At 37.3% G+C, this 20,223-nt stretch overlaps 1 protein-coding gene across 1 annotated transcript in view; it reads left to right on the top strand.

Annotated features, from left to right (window-relative positions):
* LOC127643434 (rho GTPase-activating protein 10-like) overlaps positions 1-20,223 on the top strand; it is a 135,131-nt gene that overhangs the window by 80,239 nt on the left and 34,669 nt on the right. The window contains exons 6-17 of the mRNA XM_052126185.1: positions 643-753; positions 1,637-1,741; positions 4,042-4,171; positions 4,292-4,398; positions 4,515-4,609; positions 6,979-7,060; positions 7,304-7,343; positions 7,482-7,550; positions 8,001-8,075; positions 11,537-11,621; positions 13,194-13,252; positions 19,030-19,135. Coding sequence (XP_051982145.1) covers positions 643-753; positions 1,637-1,741; positions 4,042-4,171; positions 4,292-4,398; positions 4,515-4,609; positions 6,979-7,060; positions 7,304-7,343; positions 7,482-7,550; positions 8,001-8,075; positions 11,537-11,621; positions 13,194-13,252; positions 19,030-19,135 — 1,064 coding nt within the window. The remainder of the gene's footprint in view (positions 1-642; positions 754-1,636; positions 1,742-4,041; positions 4,172-4,291; positions 4,399-4,514; positions 4,610-6,978; positions 7,061-7,303; positions 7,344-7,481; positions 7,551-8,000; positions 8,076-11,536; positions 11,622-13,193; positions 13,253-19,029; positions 19,136-20,223) is intronic.

Genomic DNA, 20,223 nt, shown 5'->3' with positions numbered 1-20,223 from the left:
ATGTTATACATTAAGAATAATAAACACTTGAGACGGTTGACATTTTTACGGTGGGCCATTATGTTCCTGTGGACCGAATGACATTTGTGTTTTTGTTGAAGGGCAATGGTTTTAGCAGTGGGCTGTTTAGAATCAGCTTGAGGTTCACTCAGCAGCAGGGAGAATTCTGTTCAGAGTATGTCGTCTCAGCTCAAGTCCAATCATCCAAGTTTCTTGCATGTTTTACAAACTGTTTTCAAATATTCCAGTCTCAGTACAGGATTTCTTAATCTGAGTTAATACTAATTTTAACATATACAATTTTAACATTAAATGTTGTATATATTTCAATTAGTTAGTGCATTATGAACATGAATTAACAAACAACATATTTACAATTAATATTTAACTAAGTTTAATAAATACTGTTTTATTTATTTTTTTATTTTTTTTGGAGCATGAAAGTAAATATGCAGGCGTTTTTCTTATATTTGAACAACATTATTATAAAGTGATATTCAGTCATATTCTTTTGCTAGCATCTGCATGTTTTAAAGGCAGGGGCAGCCACTTAAAACAGGCACGTTCAGCTAGCAGGCATTCTTAACTTATGCCTTTTAAATGTACACTTTGTACATTTAATCCAATCTGTCTCTTTTTCAGGCAGATGTGTCAGTGGAGGTGACGAGACTGCATTTTCAGGAGTCGTCTCTGGAGTATGTGTGCAAGCTGCAGGAGATACAAGAGAGGAAAAAGTTTGAGTGTGTTGAGCCTGTGAGTGCATGACCCTTCATTCAGACTGTCATTTAACTTCAGCATAATTTTTCTGTCATGTTTTTGTGTGTATTTCAAGTAAAACTTCTTAAACTCCATCAACAGCATCTGTGGCATGTTGTCAATTAGAAATTTTTTTTAGAAAAATAAAATGTCCCCAGTTTGCACTTCTTGCAATGGAAGTTTGTGGGTCGAGCTCCGGGACTATAGTTAAAAATAGAAAACAGTCTTTAATGATCAAATAATACATTATTTGTACTAAAGTCATGTAAGTGCTTTAAAAATAAAAAAATTACATTTCTGCTTTTAAACCAGTGATTAACAGGCAAAAAGCATTTCTCTCTGTACCAGTCACGAGGAAAAGAAAGGTGTTGGCTGCTCCCCTGCTCTCCCTGTTTACTGAACCTAGGGCTGCCACAGATGATAGTGTGATTTTACAGGACACATTTTATTCATGATATTTAGCTTATATTAGAATCAGGGTTTTTAATTCAAAATATTTTATGTATTTTATTTCTTTATGTTCTAGAGAGTCTTTGTCTCCTATACTTTGCAGTTAACCTCATAAATCTTACCACTGGAGGTAATCTAGTTCTATTCAGCTAGATGGAGCTCAGTGTAATGGAACAGAATGTAGGGGTCTCAAAAAAAAAAAGGTCTTGATGAAAATAAATTGTGATGCTTGTCCCACCCCCAGCTTCTTATTGGTTCATGTTTAAACTGACATTGATGCACTGCATAACAAAAAGCTGAACTTTCACTTACACCTTTAAGTGTCTTTTTGATTATGTAATAAACATGTGAAATTACCCATCTACTCTACATGTAACGGACATTCTCATTCTTACTCCCATTCCCTTCTTTTTCTCTTTCTCTGATTCAGATGCTGGCATTCTTTCAGACTGTATTTACTTTCTATCATCAGGGATATGAATTGGCCAAAGATTTTGACCACTATAAAAAGGCACTTCAAATCAATATTCAAAATGTAAGTATTAAGGTTTTCAGGACTAATACAGAGTTTTAGGCCAGTTTTTAAGACTGTTAATGCATACTCATAAAGATTTGCAGAATATACATGTATCAACCCGCTTTCCACATGAATGCTTTTTATTCATGTGGCTTGAATGAAGTTTTCATCATGCTTTTCATTTATCTAAGATATTTGTGTTTGCGTCAAGTATATTTAATGGCAAATAAGCTTTTAAGGCAGAGGCTATTTGCACTAAGTGTAAATAGCAACCAAAAGCAGCATCTTTGCACTAATTGCAGATAGTGTTAGATGCTAGTTGCAGATACTATTTGCACCTCTATTACTTACTAACTTAAAGTAGAGGAGCATCACTGCAGCTTGTTTATTGTGTTTATTTAGAGTCCCACAGACACCCTACACCAATACCTACCCATAAACCTAACCCATATCTTACAAAAGTTAACCATGGTTTTACTTCAGCGACCATATTATTATTGCCATGGCCATTTGTAGAGAACATAGTAGCCACAAAATTAAACGCGGTTACTATATTAACACCATAACTGTATTAATACCATGGTTAATGAATTGCATTAATACTTTGCCTTCTGCAAAAAACATGGTTACTACAATATTGCTGTAGTATAACCATCAAACCAAATCAAATCTTTCTCTTGACTCCCTGTCCTTCAGCATGACCAAATCACTACGAGGAAATCAACTTTTACATTAATTTTATTTGTGAGTGGAGACAGTATGGGTAAAAAGTGGTATAAATGGTGGAATCGAACCCGGGTCGTCCGAATGCCAAAAAGTAATTACACCTCAGATTGCAGTGACACTAGAGGTGCAGTTTTACTTCAATTTATGTGTTTCCACCAGACTATTGGAGTGCAAGTAGTCGTGCTGTGTGGCAGGTGACACTTACACCTAGTGCAAATAGTCATCCAAGCTTTTAATCAACACACAATTAGAGCGATTTGGCACAATTGCCTTTCTTCACTCATCTTCCTCTTGCTACCCTCGAGTTGCCCTACTGGGTGATGTGTAAATAGCTTCTGAGACAGGATACAGCAGTGTTTTGTAAGTGCCAAGGTTTCCAAGGGAAACTTTTTAGGCCTTTGTTTTGCATTGACCTTCCATTGTGTTTCACTTTTAAGCTGGAAGTTTGAGAGTTGACTTCCTACCCCTGTCTGTTTTATTGGTCCACGTCATTCTACTCACTGCAGTATTTGAATCAGATAGAAGTGGTCAAGGTTTGAATTATGAGAATGTATAGCTTGAGACAGTGATTTGCAAATTAGCATGTTAAAGCTACAGTTGGTGAGTTGTTTCCGACAACATTTTAAAATTATAATAATATTTAATTGTTAAAATTCCCAATTACTCATTTAATGGAATAGTTTACCCTGAAATGAAATCTCTGGCATATACTCATCATCATGTTGTCACAAACCCTCTTTTCTTTGGTGGTACGCAAAAAGAAATGGAAGGCAGAATGACAGTCTCAGTCACTATTTACTTTCATTGTTTGGAGGAAAAAAAAAATGTAATTAAAGTGATTGGTGATTGAGCTTTACATACTGCCTAACCTCTTTTGTGTTCCATAGATGATAGAAAGTAGTGATTTTCACTCTAAGTAGTGATGGTGGGAAAACTAAGGGTTTCATGTTGGTTCACATGTCTTTAGTTGTTCTTGTTCTATATATACATGGTGACAGCAGGAGGAAAACTCCTGTCCATAAACTGTGTCCCACTTTTGCTGTGTCATTACCTTTGTGTAAGAAGAAATAACAGTCAAAACTATTTGAAATTATGTGAAAGTAAAACATAAAAACCTGGCGCGCTTAGCCTTCACAAAGCACATTATAACTAAACTGTTCGGCATGTGTTGCAGACATCTATGGTCTGAGTTCATCAAAATTCATGCGAACCGCCCTGAAACTAATCAAGTGTCACCCAAAGGCTGACAGAAACTACAAGCGAGTGGGACGTGACATTTCATGCACCGTTTATGACAATGCACTCAGTATGAATCTGGCAATGGAGATATGCACGCTTTTCTTTCTCACCTACATTCTCTCCACTCACCTACACACTTTACACTGTGTTGAATTTGCAAATACCGCTAATGCCGTATGGTATATGCGGAATCATTTACATTTCTCCACCGACTAGTCGAATGCTTTCTGGGTTACTGGCCGACTAGTAAAATGAGTATTCCTGCAAGCCTCTGGGAAACTGAGTTGATTGAGTTCCAAGGATTCCCCAGACTTTGTCCATAACTTTTTGTGTGCGTGTGCATTTCCTTTCAGACAAGGAGTCGTTTTGAGGGTGCGCGCTCTGAGGTGTATGAGCTAATGAAGAGAATCAAGGAGTCGCCGCTTGAGTACAGACAGACTAGCCCCATCAGCAGTGAGGGCTATCTTTACATACAGGAGAAACGTATGCAAGAGAACTTTCATGATGTAACACTGTAGTGCCTAGTTCCTTGTGATTTTAGTGACTGGCATGTGTTCGCATCTCCTCTGGGATTGCAATTAAATTATTTTTTTATTTCTGCAGGACCTCCTCCTTTTGGATCCAGTTGGGTGAAACGGTATTGCACTTTTGTCAAAGAACAGAAAATTCTTCACATGATCACATTTGACCAGAGATCAGGGGGCAAGCTTGTAAGTGAACATATAGTGTTACTGCTTCACAGAGAGTTGATTTGACATGTACTAGCACCATGAATGATTAAACTCTAGCTAATCGTCTGTTCATGGAATGTTCTGTATCCTTTCAGGGTGAGACAGACTCAGTCACACTTAAGTCTTGTGTCCGCAAAACCACAGACATGCTTGACAGGAGGTTTTGCCTAGACATAGAGATCACAGATAGGTATGTTCTCCAAAGTCTCCTACAGGCCTGCATTTCTGTCTTCATTTCTCTCATACACTAGGGTTCAGTTGGCCTCAATGAGTCTTTGAAAATTTGAGATTCAAGATTTAATTTACACCTCAAAATAAATATAATGTTTTGGGATTTTGAAAATCGTTATGATGGAAAAAGGTTACTAATTTTGATTTAGGTTACAAATCAGATGTGACATTGACCGTGTTAACTCATTTGTACAAAAGGTCAAATTTCCTTGCTTACACTGAAGTACACAAGATACTCTTTGTGCTCTTTGCAATGTTCTCAAATCCTTCTGGGATAGCATGAATCATCAGGTTTTGCTCAAACTTGTGGAGTCCATGCAGTAAAGTAAAAGAGGCACATGCCAAACAAGAGAATAGAAAATCTTGTTAATTTAACATTTCACTCAAGTTGTTATGCTATTATTGTAAATTGTAATGTAGAAAGCAAAAACATAATATGTAGAAGCATTCTTACAAGTATACTCACACCTTCAAAGCCCACTGTACTCTCTGAGCCAAAATATATTTAGTATTTTTTTTTTTCCATTCTCTGTTTTCCCATTTATTCTCATATTTGAGGAATATAAGAGAAAGTTGAAAAAATAAAAATAAAATCTATAATGGTTTCTACTCCATCGCTTCTCGTGTTACTGTCCTTTTAGGTTGAATTGCTTGTGTTTTAACATCCCTCATTTAAATAAATATATGTAAATGGAATGATGCATTTCTGACCCACAACAAGTGTGTATAAGAAATGAAAAAATATTTTTTTTAAGTAATTTAAATTAAATAAGTAATTTAATGTCTTTCCTTCAGATTTAGTCTGTTTCATTGAGCCAACATAATTTAGTTGAATTAGGTCAAATGAATGTAATATAGTAGTATTAACTCAATTTCATTTGGTTTGGCAAACACGAGTTACTGAGGTTTATTTAATAAATGTTCTTATGTTGGACCTACTGAATAAATTTGTTTAATCAATCAATAGTATATGCCAGGTGAGCATGTGTAATGACAGTGAAACTGTTGCACTGTCATTTTATTAAGAAATGCTTATAGACCTAAGCAGCACTCCAATCATGTATCACCTGAATGTGAAAGTCCATCATTAGTGTAAGCACAAGTGCCATGCTTCACCACAATGTTAACCCCCTAAACTCCATCTTAACAGACTTTTTTTTTTTTTTTAAATACCAATATAACTAAATATAATATAACATTAAAAATTAACAAATTTCTTCCTATTTTCATATTTTTTTTAAATACATAAAATAACACTTAATTTCAACACTTTTTCTTCCTATCCAGTCCTATGCAAAACATGGTGGGAATTGAAATCCTCTGCCTTGTTTTATCAGTGCTACATTAATGCCACAAAAAGTATTCATGTAGTCCCAACTCAAATTGATTGACGTAAACTTCCATTTTGCATTGAACGGAATGAAATTAAGTTGTGACTAAATGTTTAGAATTGTGTTGCATTTGTTAATTTTAATGAATTAAATTGAACAAACAGCAAATATCCTTTTTTTAATGCCATCATCATATGCAAATATCATCATCAGTCATTTATGATTGCCCAATACTTGAATGGTTCAAGAAAAAAAAAAAATTGTTTCTTCAACTTTAACTCTTAAGCGTTCATTTTACATGTTTATAATAAAACTATTCAAATAAATTATTTTAATAAAACAACATTTTATAATATTAGTAATGTAAACATTTAAATAAATACAGGAAAAACAATAGGAATATAGCTCTGAAGAACCTTCCCTTAGAGAGGCTCATTTGAGAGTGCGAGATTTCTCGCAAGTGAGATTAATTGATGCTGCCTCTGGTATGTCAGTGGATTGGGTAGAGGAAAAGGAAATATAAATATTTTGATCACCCAGGATACACTCAGAGACATCATTAATTAAAGCCTTCAGCCAAAACCAGCCTGGGCACAATATCATGTGGATCCTCTAGCAATCTTATGTAGGTTTAGGTTACTTGCCACAGTGGCTTGTTCACTGGGGGCCTAAAGACTAATCATTTTTAAAGCATGATTTTTATTGATGTTTTCATTTAAACTGCTCAATGAGAACTTAACGATATTACAGAATAATTTTCTGTTCCAGCAACGTTTTCTGTATAACTTCTTTGAAACAATGTGTGTTGTGAAAAGCACTATACAAAAAAAAAAAAAAAATATTTGTAATGGTTTTTGGATTGTTCAATGTCTTTCAAAAAGATCACAGCATCTTGCAGTTGATTTATTTATTATATATATATATATATATATATATATATATATATATATATATATATATATATAGCAACAAACAGAGTTTGTGTTTATTTTTCTAGACCAGGCACAGTGGTGACTGTCCAAGCACTTTCAGAAGATGACCACAGATTCTGGATGCATGCGATGGGAGGAAAGGACCCAGTGCGTTGATAAATCACTTTACCTGAAATAAACCCAAAAACTTCAATAGAATAATTTTTTTGGATTTTCAACACAATTGACTAAACCCTCTATAGATACTTTTTAATACATAATTGCATTAGAACTATGCTTCAAACAGTTACTATTAACAGTATTAGTCTCTTGTTTTGTAATAGTAAAGTTGTTTAAAGTTTTGTAAGTTGGTCTGGTTTGGGTTTTCTGATATTTATCTTTGACACACAGATGCAGTATCTCAACAGGACACATTCAAGAGAAAGAGGAAGTGAGTAAACTCGAAGTATGATATGATAATTAGAAATAAAGATTATTGTGTTATAACAGAGCTACAAATTGTAATAATAATGCAGATATGGGTTTAGTGTTTGTGACACAGTTGTGTGATATTTGTGTGTTTCTGTAGTTGATGCCCAGCTGGATGACGTGGGGATAAACTTTGTGAAAAATTCAATAAATGCCATTGAGTCCAGAGGTATCCACCCATAAAATCTTTTAATAAATGAACATCATATCCTAAATAAAGTAAAAAAAAAATGAAAAGCGTCAGTATATAGGTGTGTATAACTTGTATAATTGGTCCCTTTAGGTTTAGCAGTTTTCAATTTATAATAATATTATAATATTATGTCTGCGGTTAACATTACTTCTAGAAAATTTCCATTTTAGAAAAAATGGGAAATTTTTGGTACCATTGTGTGCTTTAAGCATTTTCTTCTGGTTTTTAGGACTACAAACTGAACCCTTTAGAAGTTTACATAATGCAGTAACACTTTTGGAGCACTAGAGGGCAGGCTAATCTATCAGTTTCTTAATCCATTTTTTGGATCAGCTGTGAAGAGTATAGAAATACTGTTAAGCTATCTGAAGTGACTGAACAAGTTGTCTGAAGACTTTTTTTATTGAGTGTTTTTTTTTATTACAGGCATTAATGATCAGGGTCTGTACAGAGTGGTTGGGGTCAGTTCAAAGGTACAGAAGCTTCTCATTTTAATGATTGGTAAGTTGAGGCTTTATTTGTTTTTCATATATTTTGTGGTCTGCAGTTGTTGCTGGCCTAAGTCATAAGTTTATTTGAAACCCAATAATTGTAACTTGAGACTGTGTCCTGCTGAGTCCCATTGGCATTCAAACCAGTCAGTCACCCAATCTGTCTTTCTGTCCTGTCCTTGTAGGTGACACGTGGCTCCATTACTAAAGGCAATCAGATATCCAGTAGCTTTCTCTCTGTCGCTTTTTCTTGATTCTATTTCGCCTCTCCCTAAAACCCAACATATACTGATCACCTTCTTTCTTCTATACTACCGCTGCTGTCCTGTGCTCTACCTTTCTTTGTAGCCGTGTTATCCAAAATCCACAACAGATTCTGTCCACACGAAATGTAGAGCAGACCAAGAAGAGCACTGAAGAAAGCTATAGGCTGAAACGTTTGCTTACTGATCCCACTTAGCTCACTGCCCTTAGCACTTTTTCACTATGCAAGACTAAATTAAAAAATATTTTTGATAGACATTCTTGGTCTGCTCTTCATTTAATGTGCAGTCATAATCTATTGTGGATTTTGGATATTATATTTGTTAAACGAAGACATTTTTGTTTGTTTGTTAAAAAAATATAAAAACAAATGGAAAAGCTGAAACAAAACTTAAATACATTTCATATGAGATACATTCATGACTCAAAGTACCTAAAATAAAAATAACCAAGTTCATTTTAGTCTAATTTTAAGGCTACATTATAAAAATAAAGGGAATAATAATATTAATAATTGCTTCTTTCTTTCTTTCTTCCTTCTGTGGTCATACCACAAGCTGCTATCTCTCTGCCCTGAATGCTAAGCGACATGTTGAGTCGGCAGGCTGCCTGAGCCCCTGCTGCTACATGAACTCAGCCACTGCAGTCTAATAGCCATTAACACTATATGGATCCTGTCCTCATCTGAGAACAGCCTGAGCCCTTTGTAGTTGGCTCATTCACTAAAAAGTTGTGAAATATCTAGAGCACAACAATACCACCCCTCTCATTTTTAAATTTCATTCACAGGTGCTGCAAGGGTTTTGCATGTGGTTTTACAATCAGGGAGCCCAGTCTCTGGATTATATCTATATGCTCTCCTTATTTAAAAGTGATGTGTATTTATTTATTTTTATTATTTATTTGTTTTAAGTAAAATACTTTATCACATTCCATTGTAAATATGCAGATACAACTATAAGTATGACCCAAAAGCAAAAACACTGTGACTCTGAGCACCATCCAAGTACTGCTCTGATTGATTGAATGAGCATCCCATTCTGTCATTTTTGCAATCTGTACAATTAAACTTTGATTTTTTGTTTTTTTTTACTGATGATGTAGAATAAAGTGAAACTCTAGAAAACAGAATCTAGAAAAAACTGTTAAGCTAGAACTATATCAAAAAAAATATTTATAGTAAAAATGTACTTCCAAGGGTAGAATTCACTCAAATTATTCTAAATTAAGAGGGTTTTGAACTAGGTGTTTGAAACCAACACACACAACCTCTGCCAGACGAAACACACCTTTGTGCAGTTTAACTTTTGACTCCAAATCTTATTGTTACTGAGACATAGCCCTTGTGACAACCTCCACGTGTAACAACTATTTCTGCTCTCTTCTATTTGTACTGTGTATATAAAGATACAGTTGAAGTCAGATTTCTTTCATCACATTCCCAGTGGGTCAGAAGATTACATACAATAATAATTTATTTAACTTGGGTCAGACATTTTGGGTAGCCTCCCACAAGCTTCACATAATAAGTTGCTGGAATTGTGGCCCATTCCTTCAGACAGAACTGGTGTAACTGAGTCAGATTTGTAGGCCTCCTTGCTCGCACATGCTTTTTCAGTTCTGCCCACACATTTTCTATCAGATTTTCTTTGTGGTGGCCACTCCAATACCTTGACTTTGTTGTCCTTGAGCCATTTTTCCACAATTTTGTATGAATGCTTGGGGTCATTGTCCATTTGGAGGACCCATTTGCGACCAAGCGTTAACTTCCTGGATGAAGTCTTGAGATGTTGCTTCAATATATCCACATAAATTTCCTTCCTCGTGATGCCATCTGTTTTGTGAAGTGCACCAGTCCCTCCAGCAGGAAAGCACCCCACAACATGATGCTGCCATGCCCATGCTTCACGTTTGGAATGGTGTTCTTCTGCTTGCAAGCCTCACCGTTTTTACTCTAAACATAACGATTGTCATTATGGCCATACATTATAAAAAAAATTTCATTAGATCAGAGGACATTTCTCCAAAAAGTAAGATCTTTGTCCCCAGGTGCGCTTGCAAACTGTAGTCTGGCTTTTTTATGGCAGTTCTTGTAGAAATTCTACAATCAGCAGACACAATCCATCACCGCACCGTTGTCTGCTGAGCTGCAAAAAGATGCTCTCGTGTTTGACCAATAAATCGGTCTGGTACTATTCAGTACACGATTATCAGAAGCGAATTGTCTAAAGGCTTGACATTTTCTGGAATTATCCAAGCTGCCTAAAGGCACAGTTGTGTGTGTGTGTGTGTGTGTGTGTGTGTAAGTAATCTACTGACCCACTGGAATTGTGATATAGTCAATTATATGTGAAACAATCTGTCTGTAAACAATTGTTGGAAAAATTACTCGTCTCATGCATAAAGTAGATTGCTAATATTAGATCTGTGGAGTGGTTAAAAAATGAGTTTTAATGACTTCAACCTGAGTGTATGCAAACTTCTGACTTCAGCAGTATATATACACACACACACATAGTATCTCACTCAATCGCTTCACTGTTGTTTATGTCATCAACAATTTTGGAGTTACAAAATGTAAATATGTCCGTTTCTCACTGGAGTATTAAATAGTGGTGTCCCATTGTCATTACTGGTATGTTTAGAGCTGGTTGTAGCAAGTAAAAAAGTACCGTAACACCTGTAAAGTAAGGCAGGGAATATTTTTGCTATTGAAATGGCACAAAATCTTTCCAAATGATTACTCTGTTTCGATCAAGACTGAATTAACTGTTTTAAAGTGTTGTGCTGTGCATGAGTAACTTAAGACATTACCAACAGTTAGCCAGACAGAGAGGTATTTGTTAGTGAATGCTTTGGCTGAGTGTTAAAGCCCTGGAGTTACACACTCAAAGAGGATCGTTTTACACACATCCGCATACACTTTGGCCATCTTCCTAGCAGAAAAATATTTACTGAGTCCAGAAACCCCTAGGCAAACTGTGGTACTACGTGAAGGTGTAGAAGATGAATAAAATAAACTGAATAAATCAATTCTCCAGATGTCTGCCCCCCACGTCGTCCACACCCTGACCACCAATCAGCCCTCTCTCCCTATTTGTCACTCATTGTAATTGTACAGTGCATCATAATCTGGATTTATTCAGCACATAGGCATCCCTGATTCAGTCATTTGAACTTAAATTCTTTAATGTTTTTGATTTTTAGATGAGAAGAGCAGTGAAGTAGATTTAGCTGCCAGTGAGGAATGGGATGTAAAAACAATCACCAGTGCTTTAAAACTTTACCTGAGGTGAGTAAATACTTGCACATTTTTCTGTTTGCAGGTATAAAACGATTTCATTTGTATGTGTGAACAAGTACAGTATGTTACGTTCATGGGCTGATTGTCATATAACATAATAATACATCATGCCATTTCAGTTGTATGAGGCCACAAGCCAATCTCTGTTGTTTTAAAAGGAACTTCATTGTTTAATATTAACATTTTTGGCAGTCTTTAGACTGCTAGGAAAGGACAATAACCTCAAGTCTGTACACTCATAAATAAACTTGTTGACCTCTTCCATTATACAGTACCAGTAAAAAATTTGGCCACCCTTTTTTTTTTTTTTTTTTTTTTTTTATTCTTTCAATATCAGTATTTTTTACATTTTAGAATAATAGTGAAGTTATCGACACTATAAACTAATAGAAGTACGGGAATTACTTAGTGACCAAACAAATTTTAAACTAATCAAACCCTCCATGCACTGCATTCTCTCAAACGACTTTCTTCTGCTGAACACAAACTGAGATTTTTTAGAAGAATATTTCAGCTATGTAGTTCCATACAATGCAAGTGAATGTTGGCCAAACTTTAAAACCCCAAAAAGCATATAAAGGCAGCATAAAAATAATCCATATGACTCCAGTTGTTAAATCCATATCTTCAAAAGTGATATTATAGGTGTGCTTTTTTTACTCTAAATTCTTCTTCCTGTCCAGTAGGTGCACAAAAATGCACAAAAATTCTGATCGCCAAATCAAAAAAAGACATCAGACATTACCAAAGTGAAAGTGGAGTTTTATTGTAAAAAAAAAAAAAACAACTTAAATATTGATCTGTTTCTCATCCTCACCTATCATATTTTTCTTAAAAATTGTGTTTAGCAGATGAAAGTTTTCATTTCACACAGCAGAGAATTTTCATTTCATGAAGAGAACTATCCTTGTCATGATTTATAAATTGGGATGCTTCAGAATTTTGTTACTTTTAAAATAATTTATACAAAACGTTACAAAATCCTTACAACATTTTAACCCTTTCATTTTGTAAATAAATATAGGCATAATTTATATTTGTCGTCAAAATTATTTTCAGTAATTTAAGCATAACCTTTTAGGTCAATACGTTTTTAAGATCATGAGAAACAAATTCATTCAAGTGTATACAAACTTTTCTCCAATTAGAATCTCAAATAAAAGTATCAATGATAAATGTGTAGATGTTAAATATGTACGATCGTTTTAACGATTTGCAATGGAGCATTCCTGGAAGACCCAAAAACTCATTTTCGGCTGTTTAATCAACATTTAATTAACAGAGCTTTTAATTCACTTCTGTAATTGATGTGTCGCACTAGGTGGCTTTTGGACCGCCTGATGGTATTGGCTCATTTTGTGGTAACAGTACTGGGAAATCTGCCAGAGTTTGAGTGAAAGTACCTTCAGATGAACTTTGTTATCACTGTGTGTGTGTGTGTGTGTGTGTGTGTGTGTGTGTGTGTGTGTGTGTGTGTGATTTCTTGCAGCGATCTGCCACATTAATCATAGTGTCCAATAATGCCCAATAATGCCAATAAATCTCTCCCTCTCTCTCAAGGAGCCTTCCAGAGCCTCTAATGACATACGAGCTGTATAAGGAGTTCATCGTCCCTGCAAGTATGCTATTTGTCCTTGCTTAGACAATAATCAAGCTAATCCCCATTCAGTTACTTTACAAATACCATAAACAGTGGATCTCAATTTTTTCGGGTCACCCTCCCTCCAAAATAATATAATCGAAAATAATTTTGTTTTTATGATTTTAAAAGATTAAACTACATTTAATCTACATTTGACAAAAAAGGTTTTATTTAAAAATACAATGAAAACTGAATGAAAAGTTATACTTAACTAAAAAAATTATCTAAATTAATAAATTTTTGTCACTAGGTTATGTAAATACATAAAAAAAGTTTTAATAATGCCTATAATCTTTCAAAATAATAATTATAATAATAATAAAAAAAATTATATTAATGCAAATGAAGACATGCTAATTCCAAATGTTGTCAGCCAATGACTGTATTGCAAGAGACACAAAGTTTTCTTCCTCCAGGGGGTGCTTGGCCTCTCAGAAAACCAAATTCTCCATTAATTTATAACTTATTGGAGACAATTTTACTCTAGAATAGTTTTTTAATAATAACTGATACTTGCATACCTATGAATGGAAATAAGCTTCAGCATTCTCTATAAAAGTAATAATTTTACTTTTTAGATGATTTGACTGTGATTGTTGCATCCAGCAGCACTGAAAAAGTAATAAGTATCACATGACAGCGCCATCTACACGCTGTTTCTGTCAGGTCAGGACCTCTGTACAATAATTTGCTCTTGATTAATGATACTTATAAACTTGAATAAAAACAGACCTTTCCACCATCATTTACTCATCATTCAAAATCGTTATTACTTTTTTCATCTGTGAAACACAAGATTGAGCGATGAGAGGATCGTGTTCGTGGCTGTCCAAGCTCCGAAAGCACACATAAAATCGCAATTAAAGTTGCCCATAACACTCGTGCCTTAGATTTAAATTCTTCTGAAGCCATATGATAGTGTTTTGTGAGGAACAGACCAAAACTGAAATGTTAATTCGCCTCGTCACTCATTTGAAACTGGTGCGCATGCAAGAATGACCTTGTTTAGATAAGCACACCTGACAACAACGCTTTGTGCTGCTCACGCATGATGTGTTGCGGTGTGAGGCGAAAGTTTAAATGAGGCAGGATAAATAGCAGAGGAAATGAAACGGTGCACATCGGTTCTTATGTTTATTTTCACTATTTTTTTTTTTATGTGTAAGGCAAGGGGCGTTGAGCCGCCTTTTTTCTTTTTTTTTTTTTTCTCCCCTTTCCTCCCCAATTCCGAGGCAGGATATGCTCTCTAAGTGCTCTCAATGCTCTCTAAGTCCTCGTGGTGGCATATTGACTCAATCCGGGTGGCGGAGGATGGTTCTCAGTTGCCTCAGCGTCTGAGACCATCAATCCACGCATCTTATCATGTGGCTTGTTGAGCATGTTACCGCGGAAAAATAGCACATGTGGAGGCTTCACGCTATACTCCACGGCGTCCACGCATAACTTGCCACACTCCCCATCGAGAGCGAGAACCACTTTATACCGACAACGAGGACTCTACCCTCCCTAGCAACTGGGCCAATTTATTTGCTTATGTGACCTGGCTGGAGTCACTCAGCAAGCCCTGGATTCGAACTTGCGACTCCAGAGGTGGGTAGTCAGCATCTTTACTCGCCCCCCGTTGAGCATTCTTGTATGCCATGGTGATTACCTCCAAAACCCACCACGAAAGCCTCTGTTTGGACTGAGGGGCACACTTTTTAATGCCGCCAAAGAGACAAAGAACTGATCAGATTGTCTCCACTGCACAGTAGCCTCTACATAACATCTCAAAGCCTGCACAGGGCACAAGGAAATAAAACATCCATCAACATTGGATTCAAGCGCTGTTGGTTGGAAAGAACACAGCTCAGTGGACTGATTAATGAACTGGTACAGGAGCATCTTAGGATGGAAGCTCGGGTTGGGCCAGAGGGAAACACCTGCACCTTCCGGTTTCCATCTCATGCAGGACTGACTCACGGACAATGCATGAAGCTTGCTAACCCTCTCAGTGGAAGCAATGGCCAGAAGGAAGGTCGCGTTCAAAAACTTCCACTTAAGGTCTTCATTCTCCAACAGTACAAATGGAGGTAGACAAAGAGATTCCAACACCAAATGTAAGTCCCACACTGGGGAATGTTAAGTGTGAGCAGGATTAAGACATCTTGCACCCTTAACTCTTTCCCCGCCAAACACGGAATTTTCCGTGTTTTATGAAAAAACGTTTCCCCGCCAAACACGGAATTTTCCGGGTTTCTGTGTTTTAGGTGTTATACGGTAAGGAAGACCCCTGCGCATGTTTTGAAAGAGTACGCAACTCTTTGATCAAAGAAACAGACTGTGATCGTCTCAAACATGAAGAAGTGGAGTATTGAGAAGCTCAAAATATCAGACATAAACATGCTTTTTTATCAGCTTTTTGTCTGAAATGTTGTTTTTTGACAAAACCGACCTCTGTTCAAGTCGCAATAAAAAAAGAACAAATGAAGATAAAATAAAATCTTTTTTTTTTTGCCTAAAAGCAGAGGCTCAGATCTTTATTGTGATATATAGCATCTTCATATATTCATGGAAGAAAGTATTCTGCGGGCCATTAAAGTTTAGCGAAAATCGTCAAAAACCCTGGCGGTGGCTGGCAACTTTTTTTAAAAAACGCTGGTGGGGAAAGAGTTAAGGAAGCTGCAAATCAAACTTTGGGAACCCAGAGATGAGCCCCCAACAGGTGAGTGGTGCACTGAAATGGCTGCCACATAGACCTTAAGGGTGAAAAAGACTGCCATTTTCCAAAAGACCTGGACGAAACCCAAAACTGCAGTAACTGTGCAATGCACAGTACAGAATTGATGTGACAAAATGGATTTTGTACCGATGAAAGGAATGTTCTGTGCCGGCAAAAGTGCGCTGTTTTTTTCTGTTCACCGAGAGACCCAACATGGCAACATGATCCAGCAACCGCTGAGTGTTGTGCACAACTTGAACTCTCGTCCGAGCACATATGAGCCTGTCGTCCAAATAGAGTAAAATTCACCACCAAAACCTTGAACTGTGATATGCTTGGTTCCTGAAACTGAAGCATAGGAACTTCCTGTGATGCACGGCAAACGGAACATGAAACTATGCATCTGTCAGTTTGATGCTCGTAAACCAGTCTCACTCTGTCACCGACCAGAGTGTTGGTTGTGCACAACATGCAAAAGGAGCTTCTTTAAGAATCTCAGTTCAGTCTCCTTAAATCAGAGATTGGACGGAAACCTCCATCTTGCTTTGGAACAAGGAAGTAGTTTGAGTGAAAACATCACTGAACTAGTGGTTGAACTGTCTCTATTGCTTTCTTAAACAAGGAAACAATTTCTGACCGAGTTTACCTCCACAGTTGGAATGAGTCCCGAAAACTTTGGGGGCCGGTATCGGAACTGAAGAAAATAACCGTTTGTTAGAGTTGCCAAGACCCATGGGTCTGATACTGTGTCTCTCCAGTAACTCAGATGACGAGCTGAGAAGCGTCCGACTTGAAAGTGTGGCCTTTTGAAGTTGTGGGGTGTTGCTGATGTGGTCCCCCTGGAGTATGGCGGGTATGATGCACTTGGACATTGTCAGAGCCACAATCTCTGCTGGGTGTGAGGTCAGTTGGTGGGAATTTGATGGTAGAGTGGCTTTGTAGGTGTGATGAGCAGGAGTAGTTGGCACCCTGAAATTTGGGGGACATTGCACCTGTGTTGGTTGATAGGTGGTCACGGACAGCTTCACACGCTTTTCCAAACAGAGACATTTGGACCAAAATTATGCAGTGAGAGAGCCCAGTTTTAGTGTCACATGATCCATGGCCAGGTAGGTAGTCTGCAAAAACTGTGGCACAGAGGGGTCCACATCAACAGACTTTAAAGAGCTAGTGGCCTCAAGGATCAGTTGGCAGATTTTGGTGCAAGTGAAATAGGCAACAGACTTGCATGCTTTCTTGAGAAAAGAATCCATGGGGCCACACTAGTCACTAGGGGACCGGACATTCCCTCACAATGCTTCATGTGGAGACACCACCAAGGCGGTGACCAGCTGTTTAACTTCTGGCACATTTTGCACCCAAATGAACACCACCTTACCCATAGAAGCTAAGGAACTTGCAGTTTTGGATCACCTATTGGCTAGAAAATTCTGACACAAAGTCTTTACATGCAGGCATAGTAAAAGTATCTGTTGGTAGAGACTTGCAAAAGAACACATTGGACTGAATAGGATGGTCAAGGCGCTTATCAAGTCCGAGACAAGCCACTGCCATCTGAAACACTTTCAATGTGTCATCCACCGGAGGTGGAACAGTACCTGAAGAATGGCGTGAGCCTCTAGAGCCACCCAAGTCGGATCCAGCTGGCACATCCTGAGGATCATCAAACCCGGAAGTGTCAGAGCCAAGGTGCTGCTGATATTTTATATCAGGACCACACATGGACATAGTTTCAAGGTGGGAGCTATAAGGTAGGATAAGGAGATGCGGTATCCTCTTTGTTTGATAAACGTGATTGAGCATCCTCTGTGGAGGATCCCTTAGTTTCTGTAGAGACCAAGCCTGCTGGTTGAAGAGACTGCAGGAGTCACTTCATCTCCCCCATATTTGACAACAGATGCTCTCCCAAACGACTGCCTTTAGAAGTGGATCTTTTCTTAGCCGGATTTGTGCCAGCAGCTGCAGAGGTACAACGCTTTTGAGGTCTCTGCTGTGAAACTAGTTCCGGTTCTACAAGATTAGCTTCCCGGTCCAGATCAGCCAAATACAACTGTCTCTCAGACAAAGACAGCAAGCTACAATGTGGGTATGCCGCTTCACGTAAGTGTTTCATGCAGATGTTGAAGTCCCTGGCATGATGGGCAACGATCATGCCCATCATCAGGAAGGAGCTTATTAGGACAGAATATACAATTCAGGGGATAGGCCTGAGAAATTGAGCCATGTTGACACAAGTAGCACTTCGGATTGAACCACAAGGAGTGATTGCTATATGCAAATGCATCACAACCTCCGGATTAACCACGACAATCTGTGGCGGAAGTATACCAGAGTGATAGATTGGCTCAGTCACACCACGAATATAATTCAACAGTAAATACATTAACAAATACAGGCTAAAGGGAAAACCTAGCCCGAAGCGCAGATTACACACCCTCGGATAGAACCGAGAGGCACTGTGACACCAAAAATATAAATGAGCTCCGTATGAATAAAAATAAAACTCACTGATTGAAGTCTGTAGAAAACAACCCAATTCACTAAATGACCAATAAATGACCTAATCCAAAGGCGAAAAAGTGAAAGAGGCTGGTTGCCGAGCTGCAGTGGCTTATATTCTCTCAGCTCGCCTTACATCACTACGCGAGTTCGTTGGTATACTTTTTGTTTCAAACTTTCTGGTTGGCACTATGATAATTCATTGCGGTCAGGAGGAATGTAACAGAACTTATTGCGATGGAACAGAATCTCTCACAAGGGAACGCAAAACGTTTTGCAAATAAAAGCAAAACTTATTGCGAGGGTCAAAAGTCTGGACACACCTACTCATTCTTTATTATTACTATTTTCCATATTTAGAAAAAAGTAATCAAAAATCAAAAGTATCTTAAAAATATGGATCGAGCATTGATGGCACATCAGTTAAAATAGAAATTAAAATTCACACCTCTCTCATTGTGAAATCTAAAAAATAAAATTTAAGTATATATGTTGAATTGTCTTCTAAAACGCCTTTCATTCATTTTTTTTATTTATTTTTTTTGTCTACACAGAGAGCGGTAGTCCAGAATCTAGAGTTCAGGCCATTCACTGTCTGGTTCATAAACTGCCAGAGAGGAACAGATTAGTGCTCAGTCTGGTTACCAAGCATCTCGCCAAGTGAGTGGAAACTGGTTTCTGTCTTTCTCTCTGTGTTTACACTAGTCTGACACATCCAGACTTTCTCTTTTTTTTGTGTTTGTACATTCTCACTTTTTTGTCTCTTCATTACCCATCTTTTTCTTTCTCTCGGCTTTCAGCCACCTTTTTCTGTAATATCCGACTTTTCCCTCTACCATGGTAACTGGCACTACACACACAAACACACACCCATTATACGGCCACCACTACTAGAAACGTTCCTGACTTTCTGTAGGGTATCTCTGTTGCTGAGCAACAAAGCAAACAGACAGACAGCACTCTGGAGAGAAGACTGAACATGTCAACTCCACATGAAGAATTTCATACCGTCCACTCTCAAATTGTTTTGTCTAGAAAAAAAAAATGATGTTGTCTTGATCAAACATTTTCTTCTATAGAGAATGACCCCTACCCCTCCCATTTCCACCCAACAACTGCCCACTTTTAGCAACATCCCTCTTTAAGCGATTAGATCGGGTAAGAGATTTACAAATAACGTTAGCTATCATTACAAGGCTTTACCTTGGGCTGCACATTTTTGTATAATGTGAATTTAAGCAAATTGAAGATAAGCACATAATCTCCCTAACCTTCAGCAACTGGGCATCCGCATCTTCTCAAAATATAGAGTGGGACTTTGCTGGCAGACAAGGATGTGTGTTTGGAAATTAAATTCTGGTTATCCCCCACTAAATTCCAATTGCATCCACTCCAACCCTCGCAAAATGCTTTAGGAATTGGCTCAGTAAGGCACCCATCAGAGATGAAGAGGAAAAAGAAACATTTTGCCCTGCTATCTGAAATGGGATTAGAGAGGTGATTAATTAGTGTTGTCTGTGGCATATTTAGCTTTCAAAGTGCATCCTTTTGAAGTGGTGATAGACTTCACTAGCTGAGGTGCCTCAGGAAAGAATACCTAATATTCAGACATGTTTAAAATGTGTCTTGTTGACACTTCACAGGATAGAAATGACTTTTACAACCTTAACCAGGTTGATAAGGTTACTGTTTCAAATGATTTACAAAATAACCTACATGGAAAGAATGATCGGCAAAGAACGTTGGCT

Source organism: Xyrauchen texanus, chromosome 5 (genome assembly GCF_025860055.1).
Source record: "Xyrauchen texanus isolate HMW12.3.18 chromosome 5, RBS_HiC_50CHRs, whole genome shotgun sequence".
Lineage (NCBI taxonomy): Eukaryota > Metazoa > Chordata > Actinopteri > Cypriniformes > Catostomidae > Xyrauchen > Xyrauchen texanus.
The sequence above is the reverse complement of the archived record's forward strand: the minus strand, read 5'-3'. Positions and strand labels throughout refer to the sequence as shown.